Raw genomic sequence first — 19,151 nt, forward strand, 5'->3', positions numbered from 1 at the left:
CTCCTGGTAAACTTACTGTACCTACCCATGTGATTCCACATCTTGCTTATCCTACTGCCTACGAACATAGCTTCTGCAAAACCACCTCAACCCACTCAGGTGCTGGAGACTAGTTTACTAACCATCTCTGACAAGGCCTGTCTGCTCTCCTGAAGCTGAGTCACATTGCAGCTGTACTGCTCTTGGGGCTTGGTAGATCTGCTAGAAAATGGGTTGAATGAACACTGTGTAACAAAATCAAACCGAGAAGTAGAGACCCTTTCCTTAATGGCTTCAGCTTAAGATAATACCGCGGAAAAGGTACCATGAGTAAGTGACGGGGTGTTTTGTTTGGGGTTTGGCGGGGGGGCCGGTATTATCTACTGTGTTGAATGTTTTGGCATTCATGCCGGCAGTCAATCACCACAGTAGGGTTAAACTGAGGGAGAAAGATGGTATTAATTCTCTTCCAAAAACCATCTACAAAATAAGCTCCACTATAAGGGACAGATGGCACAGTTGTAAATGCCCTCAGGAATCCCTTTGGCTTGAGTGCCCCCAAGGCATTTGAATCCCACCTACTGGCAGTGCTGAGCTTCCATCACTGAGGCTCCAATGCCTTCCTTGTCTTCCCGTGTTTAGCTCTTGCTGAAAGAGCTCAGTTGCCTCATATGTGGCTTCAGTGTGCTTTTCTCTCAAGTGCTCTTCAAAGCTCACTGCCTTCTGTCTCTAGTACAACGTCCTGAAGTCCACAGAACAGTGTTAGTCCCCCTTTCCAGCACACTTTGTTCAGTGATTAATTAATTAACAATGTTGACTTTTAAGGTATCAGCCCTGAGACGTTCACATAACAGTTTCCTTAAGTGCACAAGGCAGTTCAGACCTCCTTAAGCTGTTGTTTTAGCTCGGTAAACTTCAGGGGTTGCCTTTGCATCGGTTGTATTGTACTGATGCTCAGGAGATGTGGGCTCCTGCCTGAACTCTGACAGTGACTCACAGCATTACTTTAAAGAAGTGACATCGGTTTTTGCTTCCTCAGTTTCCCCTTGGACATTGTTTGGAGGTTTGGGGTTTTTTATAAAGAATATCAGAAGAGTTCAGGAGTTTAATTAAAATATACTTTTAAACTAGATTCTCAGCTAATGTAAACTCTGAGATTCAGCAGTTTATACCATCTGGGCTCTGACCTGGGTAGTCTACCTCAACTGAATCATCCCAAACACAGAGAACATATGTTTCCAGTCTCTTCTCTGTCCTTGGCTGCAGAGGTAGGTTTTGCTGTTGTCTTGCTCTGTAGAGAGGGCTGCCTGCCTGTCAGCATGGGAACTGCCTCCTGTAAAACAGGGAACACAAGGTGGAAGGGAAGAAAAATTCACTTGCATCCCCATTTGGTTTGCCTGTCTCAGTCCTTAGGGCATTATCAGTCATATTTTATATTTGCTACTGCTTTCCTGAAGCTGTCAAACCTTGCCCTAAGTCTCATTGGGTGTTTACAGCCCTTAATGTAATGGTCAACAAGACTGCAACAGTGAGGACCTTAGTGGAGGAAAGTGTAAGAAAGGAAGATAAACGCAGCCAGAGTCGGACAATCTGTGCAGCCTTTAGCTGATGCTCTCCATAGCAGAGGTCCTGGCATTGTTCTGAGGCAGTTTATTGCCAGTTGTCTCTCACATGCATTGAGGGGCATTCAGAGAGCAGGCTGAATTCATTCTCTGTGTTTTGGGAAGTACATATTTAAGGCAGTTTTTCCTTGTTTGCAAACATGATTTTGCCATTATGGCAGATGTGAGGTGGGAAATGTGAAAAGGCTTCTGGGGGCTGTTTGTGTTGATGGTTTTCTTCTGTGCTCTTTCCCTGATGGGCCTTCCACATGGGAAGAAAGCATTAATTTGACAGAGGAGAGAAACACATGTCATGGCACAAAACAGCTACTGAATTTCAAAATTACATGATAGCAAAGAGACCCCTCCCTCCTGTTGCCACAGTAACTGGGAATTTGCCCCCTATTTTTTTTTTTTTTTTCCTTCCTGAGAGTGGTCTGGAATGCATCTGTGTTGCTGTGGGCAGAAGCAGGAAACCTCAGTCCAACCCAGATTCTCCTCCTATTGATATTAATTGGCAAAACTCCCATTGACTGCACTGGGGTCAGGAAAAAGTTGTGAATGGGCAGGGAGAAGTAATTTGATGTTTCTGACTGCTCAGATTTTGCCCTCCCTCTGTTTCCTTCTATTTCAGTTCTATTTGGTGCTGCTGTCTGTAATGTGAGTATGACCACATTAATGTCAGCTGAGTCCTTAAAAGTAACAGAGCCCACTGCTTGGCCTGGGATCTGATAACAAAGGCATTCTGTGATTCAAGACAACTCATTTTTCTAGTTAAGTCGTATCCAAGGTAGTACTGTAAATTCAAGAGCTGATTTGCAAGCAGCTTACCCTACAAAAATTTAAAGTCTAATCATACACCAGGGCTCTATTGTAATGGGACTGATGGCTGTAGATAATCAGGTTTTCATGTAACACAGCAGAAAAATAACAGTACAAATCAATGTGTTCCCTATCAAAAGCATGTAACAATACTCCCGATAGTAAATTAAATAATGAAAGGTGTGGGAAGGGGGTTGACTCTACATGCAGGTTTATGCCTCAGTTAAAGTGGGAATAGAAAATGCCCAATTGAAAACAAGTAGTACAGAAATTCAGGCAGGTTCTAAAATACGTAAAAAACTAAGCTGTTTAAAAAGAAATAGTCTTGAATCTTCACCTTCAGAGCACCTATTGTAGTGCCTTAGTGACCTTTGGAAATGTTTGTTAAGATTGGAGTTCACCACCTATAAGGAATCAACTGCAACCTAACTTTTTGGTGGACCACGGATTTCGTCTCACTGCTACAACCAGTGTTACTTGTGAACAGCACTAATCATGATTAGGTAGTAGAGTGTATTTGATTATGAGAGTCTTCCCTAGGAGAAAAGATTTTGAGACAGGGAGGAAGTTTTCAGCTGCAAAATTAAAACTTTTAGAAGGAACTGGGACCTCCTGGACCGTTACAACTTTTGGAAAATCTGTGTCTTTCATGGAAACCCTTTGTGCTTCTGAACATCGGGCCAGAAATGAGAACAGGAGAGCTGGTGGTTCAAACGGGAGAAGAGAAGAATTTGAGAACTCTAGAAATAGAAGCCTCAGTAATTTCAGCCCAAACAGGGTTTTATTCCCAAGAGCTCCAGTAGCAGTTTGACTCTATTACATAACAGGGATAAAAGCATGACCACCTTTCTCTAGAAGTTCAGGCATTTTAGAATTTATCTATCCAATTCCTGTTGACTTCCTTTTGCAAAGTCAACTTATATACCACAAGGAGACTCCATGGATTTCAGTGAGCCTATGTACCAAATACTTTCCGTTGACTTTAATGAAAGCTGTCACTAAATCCTGTGCAACCCTTTGGGAAAGTTAGCAGTTTGAAGCTGTTGGCTAGAGAGAGTTTTGTGTACAGGTGTAATCAGGATAGCAAGATAAAAGAACAGCAACATGTTCAGTTTTTACATTTAGTAATTTCATATGTCAGCTTGTTCTTTGGCCTCTGAATCATGTGCTTAGTGTACTGACAAAGAAGTAGCTTACTACTTTCAGCCTGAAAAAATAACATGGTGCTGTGGGATAATGTCTAAGGTAGAAAGTACATAAGAGGATTTTCAAAGACTTGGTTACAGGCTAAAATTTCAGGGTGGCCTAAAAATTCTTGGTCCATTTTCTATGATGAAATTTAATGGGTAAGTACACAGGGAATTAACATGGAAGATGCAGAGAGGAAAATGAGTGAGTATATTTACAAGATGTCTATTTTAAATTCAGTCTTGACCATTACTGCCTTGAAACTCGTGTCTTCTTATTCTACGAGCAAAAAGATGGTGTACTGAGTTAATTTTTGTCTCCTGTTTAACAGAATGCACTTGAAACACACTTGAACTTGTCTGTTGACAGCAAGTCAGTTCACCCCGATTTATTCTAGTTTCATCGGCAGAGTTTGTCCCAACATGTTTCACATACACATGGAAGGACATGGGCAACCACCCCTTGACAGGCACGTACAGCTTGATATTTCAGAGGATTTTTGCCTATTCTCAAAAAGCAATTAAAAAACCACAGGGTGCTCACATGGGATTTAAGATCATCTAAGCAAAAGCTGTAAGAGGCACAGGCTGGAAAATGAAACGTTTATCAGTTTAGTTCCTCCAATACCAGTCGGTGATTTTAGAACGGTATCATACAACCTGGTTGCATTTTGCTTTCCATGCGTAAATACAAGGAAATAAAAGCCAGTGTTGTAAAATACTTTATTATCTGTCAAAACCTCATCTAAAGAGGAAGAAAGCACAATGTCATCTACTTTTATCATTGTCCACTGATGTGGAAAATAATTGTCTGGTAACTAAGAAAAAGATTAGCTACAGTGCCAACAATTGTAGGTATTTCACAAGGGCACCTGATAGGTGTTTCACAAGGAGTTTAGTAGCTGTGATAGATTTATTCTCTTTCACCTGGAGACAGAGAGACAGAAGAAGTGCTTTTTGGTGTTCACTGCACCACCAGTTTCTTCTAGGGGAAAAAAACTCCATGTACTCGGCTGCTGAGGTTCCAAAATGTGGTTTGCTTGGACGGGAGTGACAGCAACTCCCAGTTGTGTGCTGTGCCCAATGCATGCTCTGTAGAAAACAGTCCCAGTGGCATTTTTCTACTCTGCCATCTTTTGAAGTAGCTTATACACTGCTTTTAATATAAATACTACAGTTTGAGGACACTTACAAAAAGGCCTTTGTAAATGATAAGTCAGCTTTGGTTTTGTTGTGTGGTTGTTCTCTTCTTCACAGAGAAGCTCAGGTTGCAAAATGCTGCATGGGTTTGTGCTACAGATGTCAAGCTTGAGTCTATAATTAGCGTGCTGCCTAGAAAAAGCTTCTGGGACATTAGTTCTCACATTGGGCTGAATCACTCCTGCAGTTCTTAGGCAAAAATCCTACTGAAGTTGCTGGGGATTTTGCCTGGGTAAGGACTTGGGCCTTCTGTTTCATCTGAGGTCAGTAACAAAACATGCAAGTGTCAGCACTTGAAAATGCTGCCCGGTGTGAGGTCTTGATGCGCCAGAGGCTTCTCTCTGCTCACACATGACTTCAATATTGTGTAATCGTCATTCACCAAAGGGAGAGCATGAGATATTTGGGATCTGAAATTGCTTACAGGACTGAATAGTCCAGATAGTACTGTTTGCCCAGTGCGTAATTCCACTGGCTAAAATGCAGTTGTATCTGGCATGAATTTGACCCACTGTCATTAGAAGCATTTTGCTTCCATAACTGTACTTAAGGAAATGTGGGATCAGACCCAGATAAACTTTTTTCCTTTTAAGGATATAAAACAACATATATCAGAAAAGAACAAGAAAGTATTTGTGAGGCTTCATAGTGACCCTGTAGGTAGCTGCGGTAGCAGAGTACCTAGGGCAACGATACTCAGCACTGTAGGTGAGAGAAAGTAAAGGTGCCATTTAAAAGTGTCATTTTCATTGTGTAACTTTATGTGCAGCTGAAGTAACAAAAAAAAGATCATTTAGGGTGATTCTGCTTCCACTTTTGCCCCATATTCCATCAAAGTCAACAAAACTATGATGCCAACATTTGACTTTTTCCTATTGGAATAAAACCAAAACTGAGAGTAGACTTCCCTCCTGACTATCTTCACAGGTTGCTTTCTTTTTTATTGTGAGTGAAAAAGCAAGGAAGCAGTAAAAAAAGTGAAATTAAAAATTTGGGGGTTAAGTTATGCTTAGAAATGCTTCATATACAACATTGATTCTTTAAAATATGTATGCAGGTTAATATTTGGAGAAATGTTGTTCTGGGCTCTTTTGTCTAATTTAAAGAAAAAGGCACAGGAAGGCTAAACAAGGTTCTCAAGGTCACCCACACTCCCAGTGCCAGTGTCTCTCACACAATTCTCTGCCTTCTAGACTAGAATTTTGACCTTGGATTGTATCACATAAGGCATTTACAGGTTTGATCAGGGTGGTTTTGAACTATTTTCCTTCTCTGGGAATTCACTGTAATCATCTTAATAACTTTAATAGATACGATTTTCTTGTTCCCCTGAATGTATGGATGGTTCACTCTGTGTAAGTTAATCAACAAGTTTGGTTTTTATTAGTAATATAATTTCACAACCCAGCTTTTATTAAAAAGCAGAATTTAGGTTCATTGTTCTGTAGATTTCACAACTTCCCAGTTTCTCTTTCTGGCTGAAAGGAAGCTTTGATCATAAAACAAAAAGCAGGCAACCATTTGAAAACCTTCTTCCCCTTCCTCTGCTGATAGTTACTGCCAAGGGTAGGTATATCCTATCTAACCAAACGAGATGCAGAAGCATTTTAGCTCAAGCCTGTGTTTTATGTCAAAGCACAGTTTGGAAAAAACAATTTGTTTCCTTTGTTTGAATGGAGCGCAAAAGAAGAAAAAGCTGCTGATATTCAGGAAGCCTCAGGACAAAGCTGTGGCCAATGTTACAATCTATAATTCTGCAGTAATTTGTTCCAACATAGAACAGAAGGCCTGATATTGTTTGGTGAAGCAGGAAAAGCATTTCTAGAAAGTAGAGCAAAGTAACTCTTCAGTTTGGGGAAGGTGGGCCAAATTCAGGCATGTGTCTGACTCCAGCAGCCAGCTTCTTGAGTGAGTGCTGGTGAATAGTGACAGCTCTGAGATAATTAAATGACCCTGAAAGGGTCACTGCAATAAGCATCTACCAAATCTCTGTGCCAAACTCCAGAATGTGCTAATTTCTGCCTGCAGGCTCAATTTTTCTTCTTACTCTCTTGCGGGCATCAAAAGGTACCTAAATTAAATAAGGTCCCAGGCTGCTGTAGTTCACATCTGGGAAAAAACTCTTCCTATAAGATCCTCTGTGACTGAAAAAGTTTTGTGGTGATCTACATGTGCTCTTGCTCTCTTGCAACTGAGGATCTGGCTTGTGGTGTTCAACTTATTTTATTCCAGCTTCTCCCTTCCCTGACTCTTGCAACCTGGAGTGCAAACAACATTACACTGAGAACTGCTAGAGCAGTGATGTGTGACCAGCTACAGCATATAGAGGCTGACATTAATGTTGATAGGGCATTAAGTTTATCTACTATAAAAGCTATTTCCCTAGCAAAGACTGCCTGGTGAGATAACACCTCTGTTTTGCCTGCTGGAAGAGAGACTTATGTTGATGTAGGAATCCTCTTATAGTACTAACATGTTACAGAGAAATATCTTTGAAGGTAAGGCTTTAGAGGGAATCTATTGTTTATATAGCTGGGGAAGATACCTTTGTGCAAATAAATTAATCGCTATCTGCCCTGTTGGGAAGTACTTCTTGAAGCTGTCGAGATTTATCCACTGACATTGTGATTCCACTTCTCAAGAAAGGACTTAGAGGAAACGGTCTGTGAGAAAACTGCCACTGCCATAGCTTCTGACGGTTTGAACGTGCTTTATTTCGCATGGTTAGAAAGGTGTAGAAGGCATTCAGTACCAGGATCTCCACAGAAAATTTTAGGAAGATATGCCACAAACCCCCAAGCTGAGTATTTATACAGCAAGGCCTTTTTTTTTTTTTTTTTTTTTTTTTTTTTTTTTTTTTTTTTTTTATTTTAGATGCCTAAAATGTGCTCTTAAATCTTTATAAGGGCACTTATAAAGTGGTTTTAAAAACTGTGGAGTATTCAGCAGTTCCTGCTGAAGTCAGCAAGAATGACCTGTGATCAGTGTTTGAAAATCAGTTATCACTGCAGATGTAGCCTTAAGAGTCTCTTCATTGAGAAGAAAGCATTGGTGAGCAGGACTGAGAGCAGCTGAAACCCCGAGAATTTTTTTTAATGTGGTATAAAGAACTGTCAGGAGAGAGACTGTGGTGTTCAGTAATGGTAGCTGAGGGACACGGAGCATGTGTTTGGAGTTAGAAACAACTGTTGGGGGTGAGAATTAGTTGTATTACAGTATTGCCAACTGAGATCAAAGCCACAGTGTGTATACATGAATTAAAGTATGTGTATGCACCTCCTTTTTACAGAAAACCAAAGCTAGTATAGATGGGGTTCAGCTGCCTAAACATATTCATCTAATGCCAAGTTAGACACTTCATGGTACCCAAGACCTTCATTGTGGACTGACAGATCAAGTATAGCAGCTGTGGCTTGTACTCTTGCAGTGTGATAGTCGGAAGGACATATCCCAAGTGGGATGTCAAAAATGCCATCCAGTGCCTCAGAAGAGGCAACTGAGTGTGGTTAGTCCAAAGACATGTAGGAAAAGTTTAGTACAACTAGAACCTTCAATATAGTTCTTGTAAGCTGAATGTCTTAAGTGGTCTTGGTAGATAGAAGAATGCGATAGGACCAACTGTAAGAGAAATTGTTCTGATATGAGCTTTTTTCCCCCCTCGGTCTAGGTGTGTATTCATCATGACCTATCTACCTATCTCTTCTTCTTCCTTTATGTATTTTATATTGTAACTTGAAGATTCATTTGCAGGAAGATAAATACTGAGGCCCAGACCTTGTATTCCTTGGCCCAGACCAAGAGCTCTGTGTGAGAAGAGGTCAAACTGGGAAGCCTCTAAGAGACCAGGACAGGCTAAGGGAGGCCGGGCGTGCATTAGCAGAGCTCTCCCACGGAAACTGTCATATCCTCCGCCTTCCCTGCCCCTGGCTGCAAGGTAGCTCAGGTAGTCCATCACCTTCTTAAATTGATTCATGAGCAAGCACACAAGAAGGCAAAGATAATAGTATTTTGTTTTAAACGCAAGTGGAGTTAGAAAGCTGACCCTGCTGTTGTGAAGGCAGTGCGGTCGAGTGGCGCAATGAGCTGTAGCTGACAGGAGGTCTGCGGAGCTGTGATGTTCCTGTGGCGGAGCTCAGAGAGAAGGAGTCTGGGCGACATTACACAGCTGAACTAGTATATAAGTTACCGACTTGATAGCCAGTGCTGGTGCAGCTGAGAAGAACCACCAGTTGTGAATGGCACCCAGGCCTTTTCAGCGCTTTGGTGGGAAGCCTGGTAAGCTTGCAGCAGGACCCCGGTACAGGCATGGCGCTGAGGGAGCAGCAGTCACACTCTCTCTCTGTGCCTGCTCACTTCTGCTTATTGGGTGAGAAACTTCACATCCACTCCAGTACAGTCTGATAATAGCATAAAAATCTCTGGTTGTATTTGCTCCTGGGAATAAAAGCAGGTCTCTCCATCCCAGTTATCTCATCAACAACATCAAGCCTGGAGAGGTGGCGGGGGAAGGAAAATGTTTCCAACTGGGGAACCAAACTGAAAATAGCTGTTGCACTGAGTCTGCCTGCTGATTACAGCATGTTATACAGTTAGCATGGTTGTAGAGATAAGTCAACAGATTAGAGAATTGGCCTTTCAGATCTTGAGGCCTAAATTCAAAGTCAGCTTTAGGGCCCACAGGTGTTCGTAGTGCTGCTCACATCCTCATTTCCATTTACAAAGTTCACAAACCACAACATGATGAATCTCACTTCTTGTCCACTTGAGGAAGGACTGCAGTCAGACATGTCCCTCTAAGTGCAAACTATAGAGGTCTTCTAGTTGACCCAAGGATAGGTAACACGGGGGTCACTGGAGATCAGGATGAGGATGTTACCAACTACATTAAAGTCCATAGGCTGAAGTAGCAGAAGGGTTAAGCATCAGAACAAGGATGCAGTGGCAGAGCTGCATGGATCCTCACAGATGTGCAGATCAAAATGTAAGTGTATTATCTAGCTGTTTGAAGAACCACGAGCAGAATAACAGGGCTATGCCAGGTCACGAATGACTTGCTTTAACACAGCTGTGTGAGGGAAGCTTGCATAACACCTGCCCACACTAAGCTTAGCTCAAGCTGTTGTTATCAGTCCCTCACTCTCCTGCATGCTAGAAGTATTTGCAAACTAGGAATCTATTATTTCAAGGCCACTATAAAATGCCTGTTTCTTTGGCTCCGGGTAATTGACCTATTCTCAATGCCCTACTCAAGAGGTATAAAAGCTTTAATTACAGGTTTGACAAGCTGACTTTAAGGGCAAAACTCTTTAACTTCAATTCGTTGCTTTTCTCCTGGCTGCACAGTAACACAGAGCCTGCCCAGCTAGCATGTCTCATGCTTCTGACTCATGTGATATTGTGATAATAGTGTCTAGTATCAGACTAGTCATTATGTTAGCAAAAGTGTCTGAAAGAACACCACATGCAGGAGCAGCACACAAAATCACAAGCATTTTATTTACTAGGCACAGAAGAAATGTAGCAGACTAGGGTTTCAAAACAGAATGTTATGCACATTTCAGAATAGGATAGGTAAGTTCCATTTCAGATCATGAAGCTGAATAGAATCTGTTCAGTGCGATCCATGAATGCAACTGTAGGGGTCCAGTGCTTTCACACAGCCCTGGCTCCAGAGTGACCTAGATCTGATGTGTGTGTTGCTGTACCTGTCAATCAGTGAACTGAATTGCTTGATTGTTTACCATCAAGGAAGGCATCATCCAGGAGCCTTCTCACACATCCCACATGAATACTGCTATTAGAAAATGTCTGCACTTGCCAAGAATTAATCTCTGTCAGGCACTGCTTGTGCAAAGGGACTGCTCAGATGGACAGGGCCTTGCTGCTCTCTTTTCTTGATAATATTAATGCTTAAATATTTTAAGGAAGTCACTCCTAAATTAAGTCTTCCCAGATGCAGGAAGCATACACTACTTTTCCAGCTTGCAGAGTGGTATTTCAGATGAAAATATTCAGTCACTTATTCTTTCCCACAGTCCCTTCACCCATGGCCTAGCCTCTGTCCAGTTGCCCTGCCTGTCCTTTGAAATAATACAGCCCAATTTCTCCCTCACATTCACTTCTACTTTTTTTTGTGATGTTCTGCCAACAAGGGCCAGCCTCCAGAAGAATAGTTTCCTTCTGTACCAGATATAGTCCTCAGAGAGACCTACCTTCTCATTGGCATAATTCCTGCCTAAGCTCCCTGGCTGCAGGGTTCTGTGAGCTCCCTCTGGGAAAGATGTCCATTGCGAGCTACCAAGGCATGGCTCCCCACCTGCTGCACTATCCAAACAGTTCCTGCTGTCCTGACATATCCTCTTACATGCTCACAAACTGTAGGCCACTCATTGAGTTTTCAGGCATCACTCACCTTGAAATGGCTTGTGACAGGCAGGAATGTCATAAAACAGCCAGAGCTGCATCTCAGTCACTTTGAAGCTTAGCAGTCTAGGTGGCAAGCAGCACTCACCAGAGAGTTTCTGATGCCCTAAGCAGATAGAGTTGGAACTAGCTTCTGTAATTTTTTTGCTTCTCCTGGACTCTACAGGGAAGACAGATTCACAGGACTGTGAACTGAAAGAACAAAGATGCTTTGGCTGAAGTAGAGATCCTCATCAAAGTTACTGGTTCACCACCCAGGTGTATATTTGTATGGGTGGGCAGGCGCAGAAGTTCCCCCATGCACAGGAATTTCAGGAAACACGTGGCCTGCTTTAAAACCACATTTGTGCTTGAAACTTATGTGCTGGTTATTTTCATTAATAACAGTGCTAGTAAGCAAAATATGAATAGCGCCATGATTATTAGAGGGACAAAAAGGATCAAAGCAGGAGGGTTTTTTTTCTTTTAGTTGTTGATTTTACTGTCTTGAGGGCACTTTCTTTGTGGTTAGTTATTTTGTTCATGATCAATGTTTGTATCACTTCCCAACACATTATCTACAGTGTTTGCAGCTCTCATGCCCGCATTTCTAAGGCTCCTGCCAGACCAGCCTGCAATAATAGAATCCTTCTGGTTTTCAAGTGAGGTGCTCCTGCTTGTTGTGCCCATGTAGCATTTTGCAGGGTAGATTCAGGCACATTTGATGGCACTGCAGCTGTCCTACCTTCCTCTGCTAAAAATCATAAAGAATGAAAGAGAAATCTTGCAGAACCATTCAAAATGTGCTGTTGTGATTTGTTTACCATCACAAAATACTGTTGAAAGAGTCATAGATCCTCAGTTGTTTTACTTTTCCTTTTTTCTTTCTTTTCTTTTTTTTTTTTTTTAATGAATTGCTTCAGAATTCTGTGGGGAATGAGAGGGTTGCTAAAAAGTATTAGACTGACACCAGAAACTTACACCATGTACTGGCAAGTAAATGCCTTGCACTTTGGCACATTAGTTGTTGCTCCTAACAAGGCAAACAATACAAGTCATTTATCAGACAAGAAAACCAGTTTAGGATGTCATAGGAGAATCCAGATTCAGGAGAGAGATATCTTTCAAGATATGTTCTGGGAGCAGTTCTGTCACCCTGTGACCCAGCCCATCTGTCCTTCTTCAGCCACAGGCATTAAGAGAGCTACTTCCATTGCACTTGCAGGCAGATACTCTGCAGTGAATGGACTCCTATTGCAGACTTAGAAGTTTGCTCAGCAGTACAACCAGTTACCCAGGGAGACTACTCATCTTGTCCTTTTTAGCAGAGTTAGACTCCTTTCCATAAAGTCTGGGTGAGTCCTACGTTCTGTACTTAAAAGACATTTGAGATACCACAGGTTATGCAAAGAATATCTTCACCCTTCAGGAAGGGAAATGCAAAGAGGATTTTAAATTCTTCCCTTCAAATACAGAACAGAACATGTGTGAGGCTTGCAAAGGCTGTCCCTTGGTAGGGCCAGGAGTTTGACTGTGCCCGTTACGTGGTCCTCTGTGCAATGTGCTTTCCACTCACCAGCTGAAATGAACAAATATTTGAGGAACGCAGCATATTACTGTCAATATTGCTATAAAAAGAAGAAAAACTGCAGCTGTTTAAAGTAGCCGAGGAGTTTCTTATACTAAAATAAGTCCCAGGAAGATTAATTAGTAGCAAGGTAATGCATTCATAGGTGTGCAGTGATCTGCACGTGGTAATGACAGACCTGTTAATCACATGCCTGCACAACTGATACATGCCGCTATCTCTCCTGTTCCTCTTTGTGTATGGTATAAATTCACTTAGCGCATGGCTATATCCCCTCACCATCATAGGATGTGTATGTGCATATGGTGACACTCTGGAAGGGGAGGAGGACATGTCAAAGCAAAGGGGGGTTTATATAAAAGATATACATTGCAATTTGTATTATAAAGTATATAATTTATCTGTGTATGAAACGTTTGATGATACTATACTCCATCTCAGTATTGGCAATGCTCCTACTTTCTGCTACTCCATTCAGTAAAAACAGTGCTACACTGCATCACTCTTCTCTGATGTAGTCCAATGCCCAGCCTGGTTTTACTGTAATGACAGGTCTTGTTACTACGTGCTAGCTGCAGCACCTTTGCTGCTGGTTCACTGGTGTAAAGATCTTTTTACCGAAAGCCTTTTTCTTTTTTTCACTGAAGTGGATACAACCAGCAATCACTTCATGGCTCTTTATTACTATCTTAAGTTCTGTGGCTGACCTTGAGTGAAAGTGTGAATCAAGCTCTCTCCTTGCAATTGCAGTCATTTGTATGTAACACAAAATTAGGTTATGCAAAGTATATATATTACGAGTATTTAATGTAATATTGTGTATAATACTGTTCGTATGAGCATTGGCCTCTGAGCCCTTGGTAAGGATTTTCCAAGTATTTTCACAATTGTTCTTGATTTTTTTTACTGTGCTAGATTCATTGATGCATTCTGTCTAACTTTGGGAGGCATGTAACCACCAAGATCCTACATATAGTTCAAGTTCTCTTTCCTCTTCTCCTATAGAAGCCTTCCTATTGCAGAACTCCTTTTCAAAATAGAAAACACAAGAGTTCCCCAGTCATATCTAGTATATTTTCCTGACAAAATCAGGATATCTAGAGAAAACTAATCATTTACCTCTGCACACTTTACTTTCTGCATGCTGCTTGCATTTAAGAACATACTCACTGATTGTTCCCAAGACACTGTATGCATGTAGCAGAATGAAAGCTGTATCTTATTTAAGTTAATGAATAAGATGAATGAGTGCAGCATTTCCAAAACAGGCAATGAGAAAAGGAAAGCTAGGCAATATTCACATATTAATTAAAATAAGAGCTCTCCACCAAAAAAATATGAGTTGATTGATACTCTGACAGCTGCCCATAGACTCATTCATGAAATGATGGGCATGAAAGGCACCATGGGAAGCAGGGTTTTTACTGGAGACAAAGTCATTCACTTGATGCACATTCTGCTAAAGGAAGCAGCCTGGATATTGCAATTTATTCTTGTTGTGCTTGATGGAGAAAGAAATCTTAAATCCCAGCCGGAGAATTCGCAGGACTTCTTTGCTCTTTAGGTTTGTTTTATAGTTCTGCAGAGTCCCGCTTGGGAGACATTAGCATCAGTAATAACTATAGTACTTAGCGTTTATTGTAATGTGTTTCATCTGCAGATCTCAGAGAGATTTGCAAGGTGAGTGCAGAATTATAATCCCCCTTTTAGAGAAACTGAACAGATATGTAGAAAGGCTTGGTGATACGGCCAAGGTGACACAATAAGGTGAAATGGTGGTAGAGTGACGTCAGGTCCTTCTAACCTCAAATACCAGCGTGGGCAAAAGGGGTTATTTAGACCCATATTTTGCAAAGTAATTCAATACCAGTAGAAATTGGAGTGTTGGAGAAATTGGAGTCTAAGTGAGCATGTTAGAAAAAACAATCGAGTGTATTGTTGCTTTTCTTAATCTGAAAACCCACTACGGGTCTTTTTCAATATGAATGAACATACTGTTGGATAGTCACACTGTTTCAAGTCAGGTACCTAACCCAAGGGCATAAGGTAAATGCCCAGCCTGTCCATACGGTTGAGGGAGAGAGACATCAGTATGGCATTCAGAAAACCTGTGATAGGAATCTATCTGCCTCTGTAGCCTAACTCAAACAGCTAAATCAGAGATGTGAAGTCAGGTGATGTGAATAGCCTCTGACATACCCAGTTCTAAAACTAATGCACAGATCTGCAAAGTCATGTAGTAACGTATCCTATTAAAATCTGTGAAAAGTTTATGCTTTGTCTATGTTTGTGGAACTTGGCACCCGTTGCCCAGGCATGATCTTCTCAGGATCTTAAATTGTCACAGTATTGAAGTGAGATTCAGCAACAAGTGTGGCAACATTATGTAATCCAGAGAGATAAATCTGAATATTAGAACTACTACCACTGCCGAGATAACAAACATGTCATAAATGCAAGATGCAACAGTGGTAATGATATTTCTGAACTGGGAGCTAATATTATTCTCTGAGCGCGTAAAGGAAAAATTATCTCTGGGCTACACAGAAGGGTATTTGCTTGTGCCAGCTTTCTGTTTTGGTGGTTGGCTGTCTTTTGGCAACCTGCCATCTAATAATTCATTGCATGTCCCTGGGGCATTTTGTTGGAGGAGGGGCAGATGTTAGTGCAAGAGTAGAGTTGGTATCAATGCTTCATGCCAGTGACATGGAACAGAGGCTCTCAAAGGGTCTTGCACATCTGTCTGTCTAGCCAGTCACAGACTGCAGACTCTTTGTCCTCATTTCTGTCTGTTGGGCCTCAGAGCTAGAATTAACATAACATGAAGCATTTTTCAGATTTGTTTTTAAGGAAGCTGCTACGTAGCTTTTGTTGTTGCTTTAGCTGCTGCAGGAATGCTATATAAGAAATGTGAAATTGGAGTTTAGGTGGTCCAGGAGAAAAAGTCTACATTCAGAGATGAGCCACACTGTGGCAAGATGTAAGAAGCACAAAGGCTTCAGAAGCAACTGTAGAGTATAAAACCTACTGGTCCTTATGGTTTGTGCTCTGTTGAAACCATAAGATACTTGCACGCCTTTAAAAAGTTTTCACTTCCCTCTCAAAAAAATTGCTATGCTATGCTACCTAGAGAATATGTAACTAATGGGAGATTTCATCAACCAGAGTGAATTATGGATGTGATGATAAATCCAAAAAAAGAGATTCCCATGAAAGCAAAGCCACCATGATTTGCTTCTGGAATAGGTACACTGGAACAGGTTTCTCAGAGAAGTTGTGGATGCACCAGTGTTCAAGGTCAGGTTGGATGGCGCTTTAAACAACCTGAGCTAGTGACAGATGTCCCTGCCCATGGCAGAGGGGTTAGAACTAGATGATCTTTAAAGCCCCCTTCCAACCCAAACCATTCCAGGATTCTGTGAAATATGTAATATCTTCTATGGGACCTGTCCCTGTGTTGTTGTTAGTGGTTCACTGTACTGGTTTGGTTGATGCAAGCTGCCCACTCTGTGTATTCATTGCCCTGTTAGCTGGACTGCTGCTCCTGGTGTAGTCAGGCAAAGGCAAACTGCCTGAATGGAAATGCCTTCTCACTCCTTTGACAACCTGCTGTCACTTAGGATGGATAAGCGTGGGGACAGAGGTGTTCTCTACTGTCAACAAGTCAGCTATATACAGCATTGATATTTAGTTGCTTGACCTAATACCTTAAGGTATGAGGTGGGCAGTTGAATAGTATGCATGGGGATCAATCGCTGCCTTGCCCACGCTGCAGTTTGGACACTGAAGTGCCTTCAATGCAAAATATGTGGTAGATGGAAGATTTAATGGTCTGCTTGAAGGCCAGGAAGTGGGGAGGTGGGATCCCTCTATGCCTGGCAGAACGACGACCTCTGGGGATCTCTGGTTTGGTTACAAGCACTGGATTTTTTGAAGTTGACAGGGAACCACTCCTGTAAGACTGCATAAGTCACTGACACATGGCACAGGACACAAGGCACCAGGATTTCCACTGCTAAGTCACTTTGTGCCCAGGTGGGAGGAAATCTGCATTTGCCTCTTTCTTGCCTTTTTCTCAGCTCCCAAAATTACAGGGGGGAAGTGGCCACTGAGATGGCATAGTCTGTATACCATGGTCCTAAACATAACTCTGGTCTGGACTAGAGCCCACCATTTAGAAAAAAACATCTCTTCCTGATTAAAACATTCCTGTGGTGGATTTACCACCCGCATTCTTGGTACATGGTTCCAGTAATTAATTACCCGGACTGCAAAAAATGCCTGCCTTGTTTCTAGACTGGAGCCAGAGTGTGGGCACAAGGTCTGTGTCTCTGAGAACCGAGTCAGATAACATAGCCATCTGGGCAGTATTTGGTCTACTTCCTCTCATATTCAGGCCCAGTTTATACACAACTCTTCTGCAACATCTTCTATTTTCAGGATTTGTTAACTGGCCTGAATAAACCTCACAGCATCTGCACACATGATTATCCCCTGATATTGAAGGGGATGTGAGGTGTCAGGTAAAGTAAGTGACTGCCCTGCTGAGAGCATACCACATTGGGGAATACAGTCCTAATCTCCCATCTGTCCTGACCTTTAACTTCTAGGCCGTCATTCCTCTAATACTTGATACTATCTTAATACTTTTTATTGTCCTTAACATTTTCCATCAGTGCAGTGTAATAAATGCCTGTGAGCTAGTGCCAGCAAGCTAGCCTGAACCACAGGAGTCTCTTCAGCCCATGTGCCACTGCACCTGCATCCCTCACTTTACTTAAATTTGGCTTTTTGCAACAGTAAGATTAGGGAAGTGCCAAGTACGCTCTAAGATGTCTCTATGCATGCACCTTTGATCTGCGTGGGCTGAGGAGCTCTGTGCACAACAGGCAGAGGATCAACATTAAGTAATGCCATGAAAAGCCATGCAGCAGGAGGGCATCAGAGGGTGAATGCTACATGTAAACTCAAATGGAGAGCATGAGACATAGTCTAGGGGTATCCTAGTTTGGGTAAGGCAGTATACATATGAGTGCTGGATGAAGGTTGTTAATCTCTAGAGATGGGGAGGAACAGAGAAATGTGATTACCCCGACAACTTTCCTTTAGCAGCTCTGACAATTTTGAAAGAGTTGCTAGGTATTGGAGCAGTTTAGGAAGAAAGCCAAGGAACCTCATTCAAAAATAAGCTAGTCCAGATTCTTACCCTAAGGGTCAGGGGATAACCTGGTGACACATTGTGATTGCCTTAGTCTCATCAATTTCAATAGGTCAGACAGTCAAACAAGAAGAGTTTTGCCATTGACATCACTGGAAAAAGGATTTGACCCATAAACTTAAATTCAGCAGCTTCATGTTCTCAGAAGCCAGATATAAAAAAGAGCAGAAGGCAAGGAAGGGTTATTCTCTGAAGATCTGTTATGATATTTCATACTTCCGTATACCTTTGTTTTTCATTTTGTACTTTTAATTCACATGATGAAGTTTTCAGACAGAAGTGGATGTCATGTGTAAGCTGAGTTCCTTGTTTTTTTCTTTTGCCTGTCACTGGCTGCATGTTCTCTATTGATGTCTTGTTCCTGGTACTTGACACTGACCATCTTGTCTGTGAAAGGAAGCACTCCAGCTGGCTTGCCTGATAAGAAGAAAGGAAAGTTTGCTTGGTTTAGTCACTCCACAGAAACCCATGGTAATGTTCCACTGCACTCTGTGTCCACACTGCGTGTATCCGTGTGTGTGTATGTCTATATATCTCTATACAGACTGACATATAATATAGCTTTGTGTATTTCTGCATGTGCGTGCCTTGCTTTTTCTATTGCTTGTGCAGTGTCCTCTTCATGCACTCAAGCTAATAAGCTGCTCTGCAAATCACTCTCTTGCTAATGTCTTCCAAATTGTTTTCCATTTGCAAATAAGCTCAAATATGTCTTGAAAGTGCTTTACCTCATCTTCAAAGATGACTTGCGAAATATCAATGTTTGGGTTTTTTTCTTGAAGAGCTTGGTCTGGACTGAAGATTTTAATTATGAATGTTGTTTTTTCCTACAGCTTACTTGACTGTTTCATGTACATCAAAATATGAATTCAGTTGATTCCTTAATTTGTCTTTCCAAATAGGCAAGATTATTAAAACATCTAGTCTTCGTAAAGGAACAGGCACCGTTAGAGTACAACATTTCATACTTATGTCAAGAGTGCTAAAGAGCTCATTATTTCATGTGGTCCTTGGAACACAGCACAAGAACTTTAGTTTTCCTAAGACATGTGTTGTAGGCATGTGAATTGTTGGGGTGCGATGAAGGAAAGATAGTTCATTTTGAGGGACATTTCTACCATAATGTTTTCAAAGCAGCAACCCATGAACTCTTT

General features: G+C 41.6%; 1 protein-coding gene across 30 annotated transcripts in view; it reads left to right on the forward strand.

Annotated features, from left to right (window-relative positions):
• The window catches only part of CACNA1C (calcium voltage-gated channel subunit alpha1 C), a 448,320-nt gene that overhangs the window by 302,278 nt on the left and 126,891 nt on the right, over nt 1-19,151 (forward strand). For 12 of the 30 annotated variants that reach the window (XM_030040267.2, XM_030040270.2, XM_030040271.2 and 9 more), the window contains one exon: nt 18,394-18,468. The exons of the other annotated variants lie outside the window; for them this stretch is intronic. In XM_030040267.2, coding sequence (XP_029896127.1) covers nt 18,394-18,468 — 75 coding nt within the window. The remainder of the gene's footprint in view (nt 1-18,393; nt 18,469-19,151) is intronic. 30 annotated transcript variants of the gene reach the window in all.

This window comes from Aquila chrysaetos, chromosome 17 (genome assembly GCF_900496995.4).
Source record: "Aquila chrysaetos chrysaetos chromosome 17, bAquChr1.4, whole genome shotgun sequence".
Lineage (NCBI taxonomy): Eukaryota > Metazoa > Chordata > Aves > Accipitriformes > Accipitridae > Aquila > Aquila chrysaetos.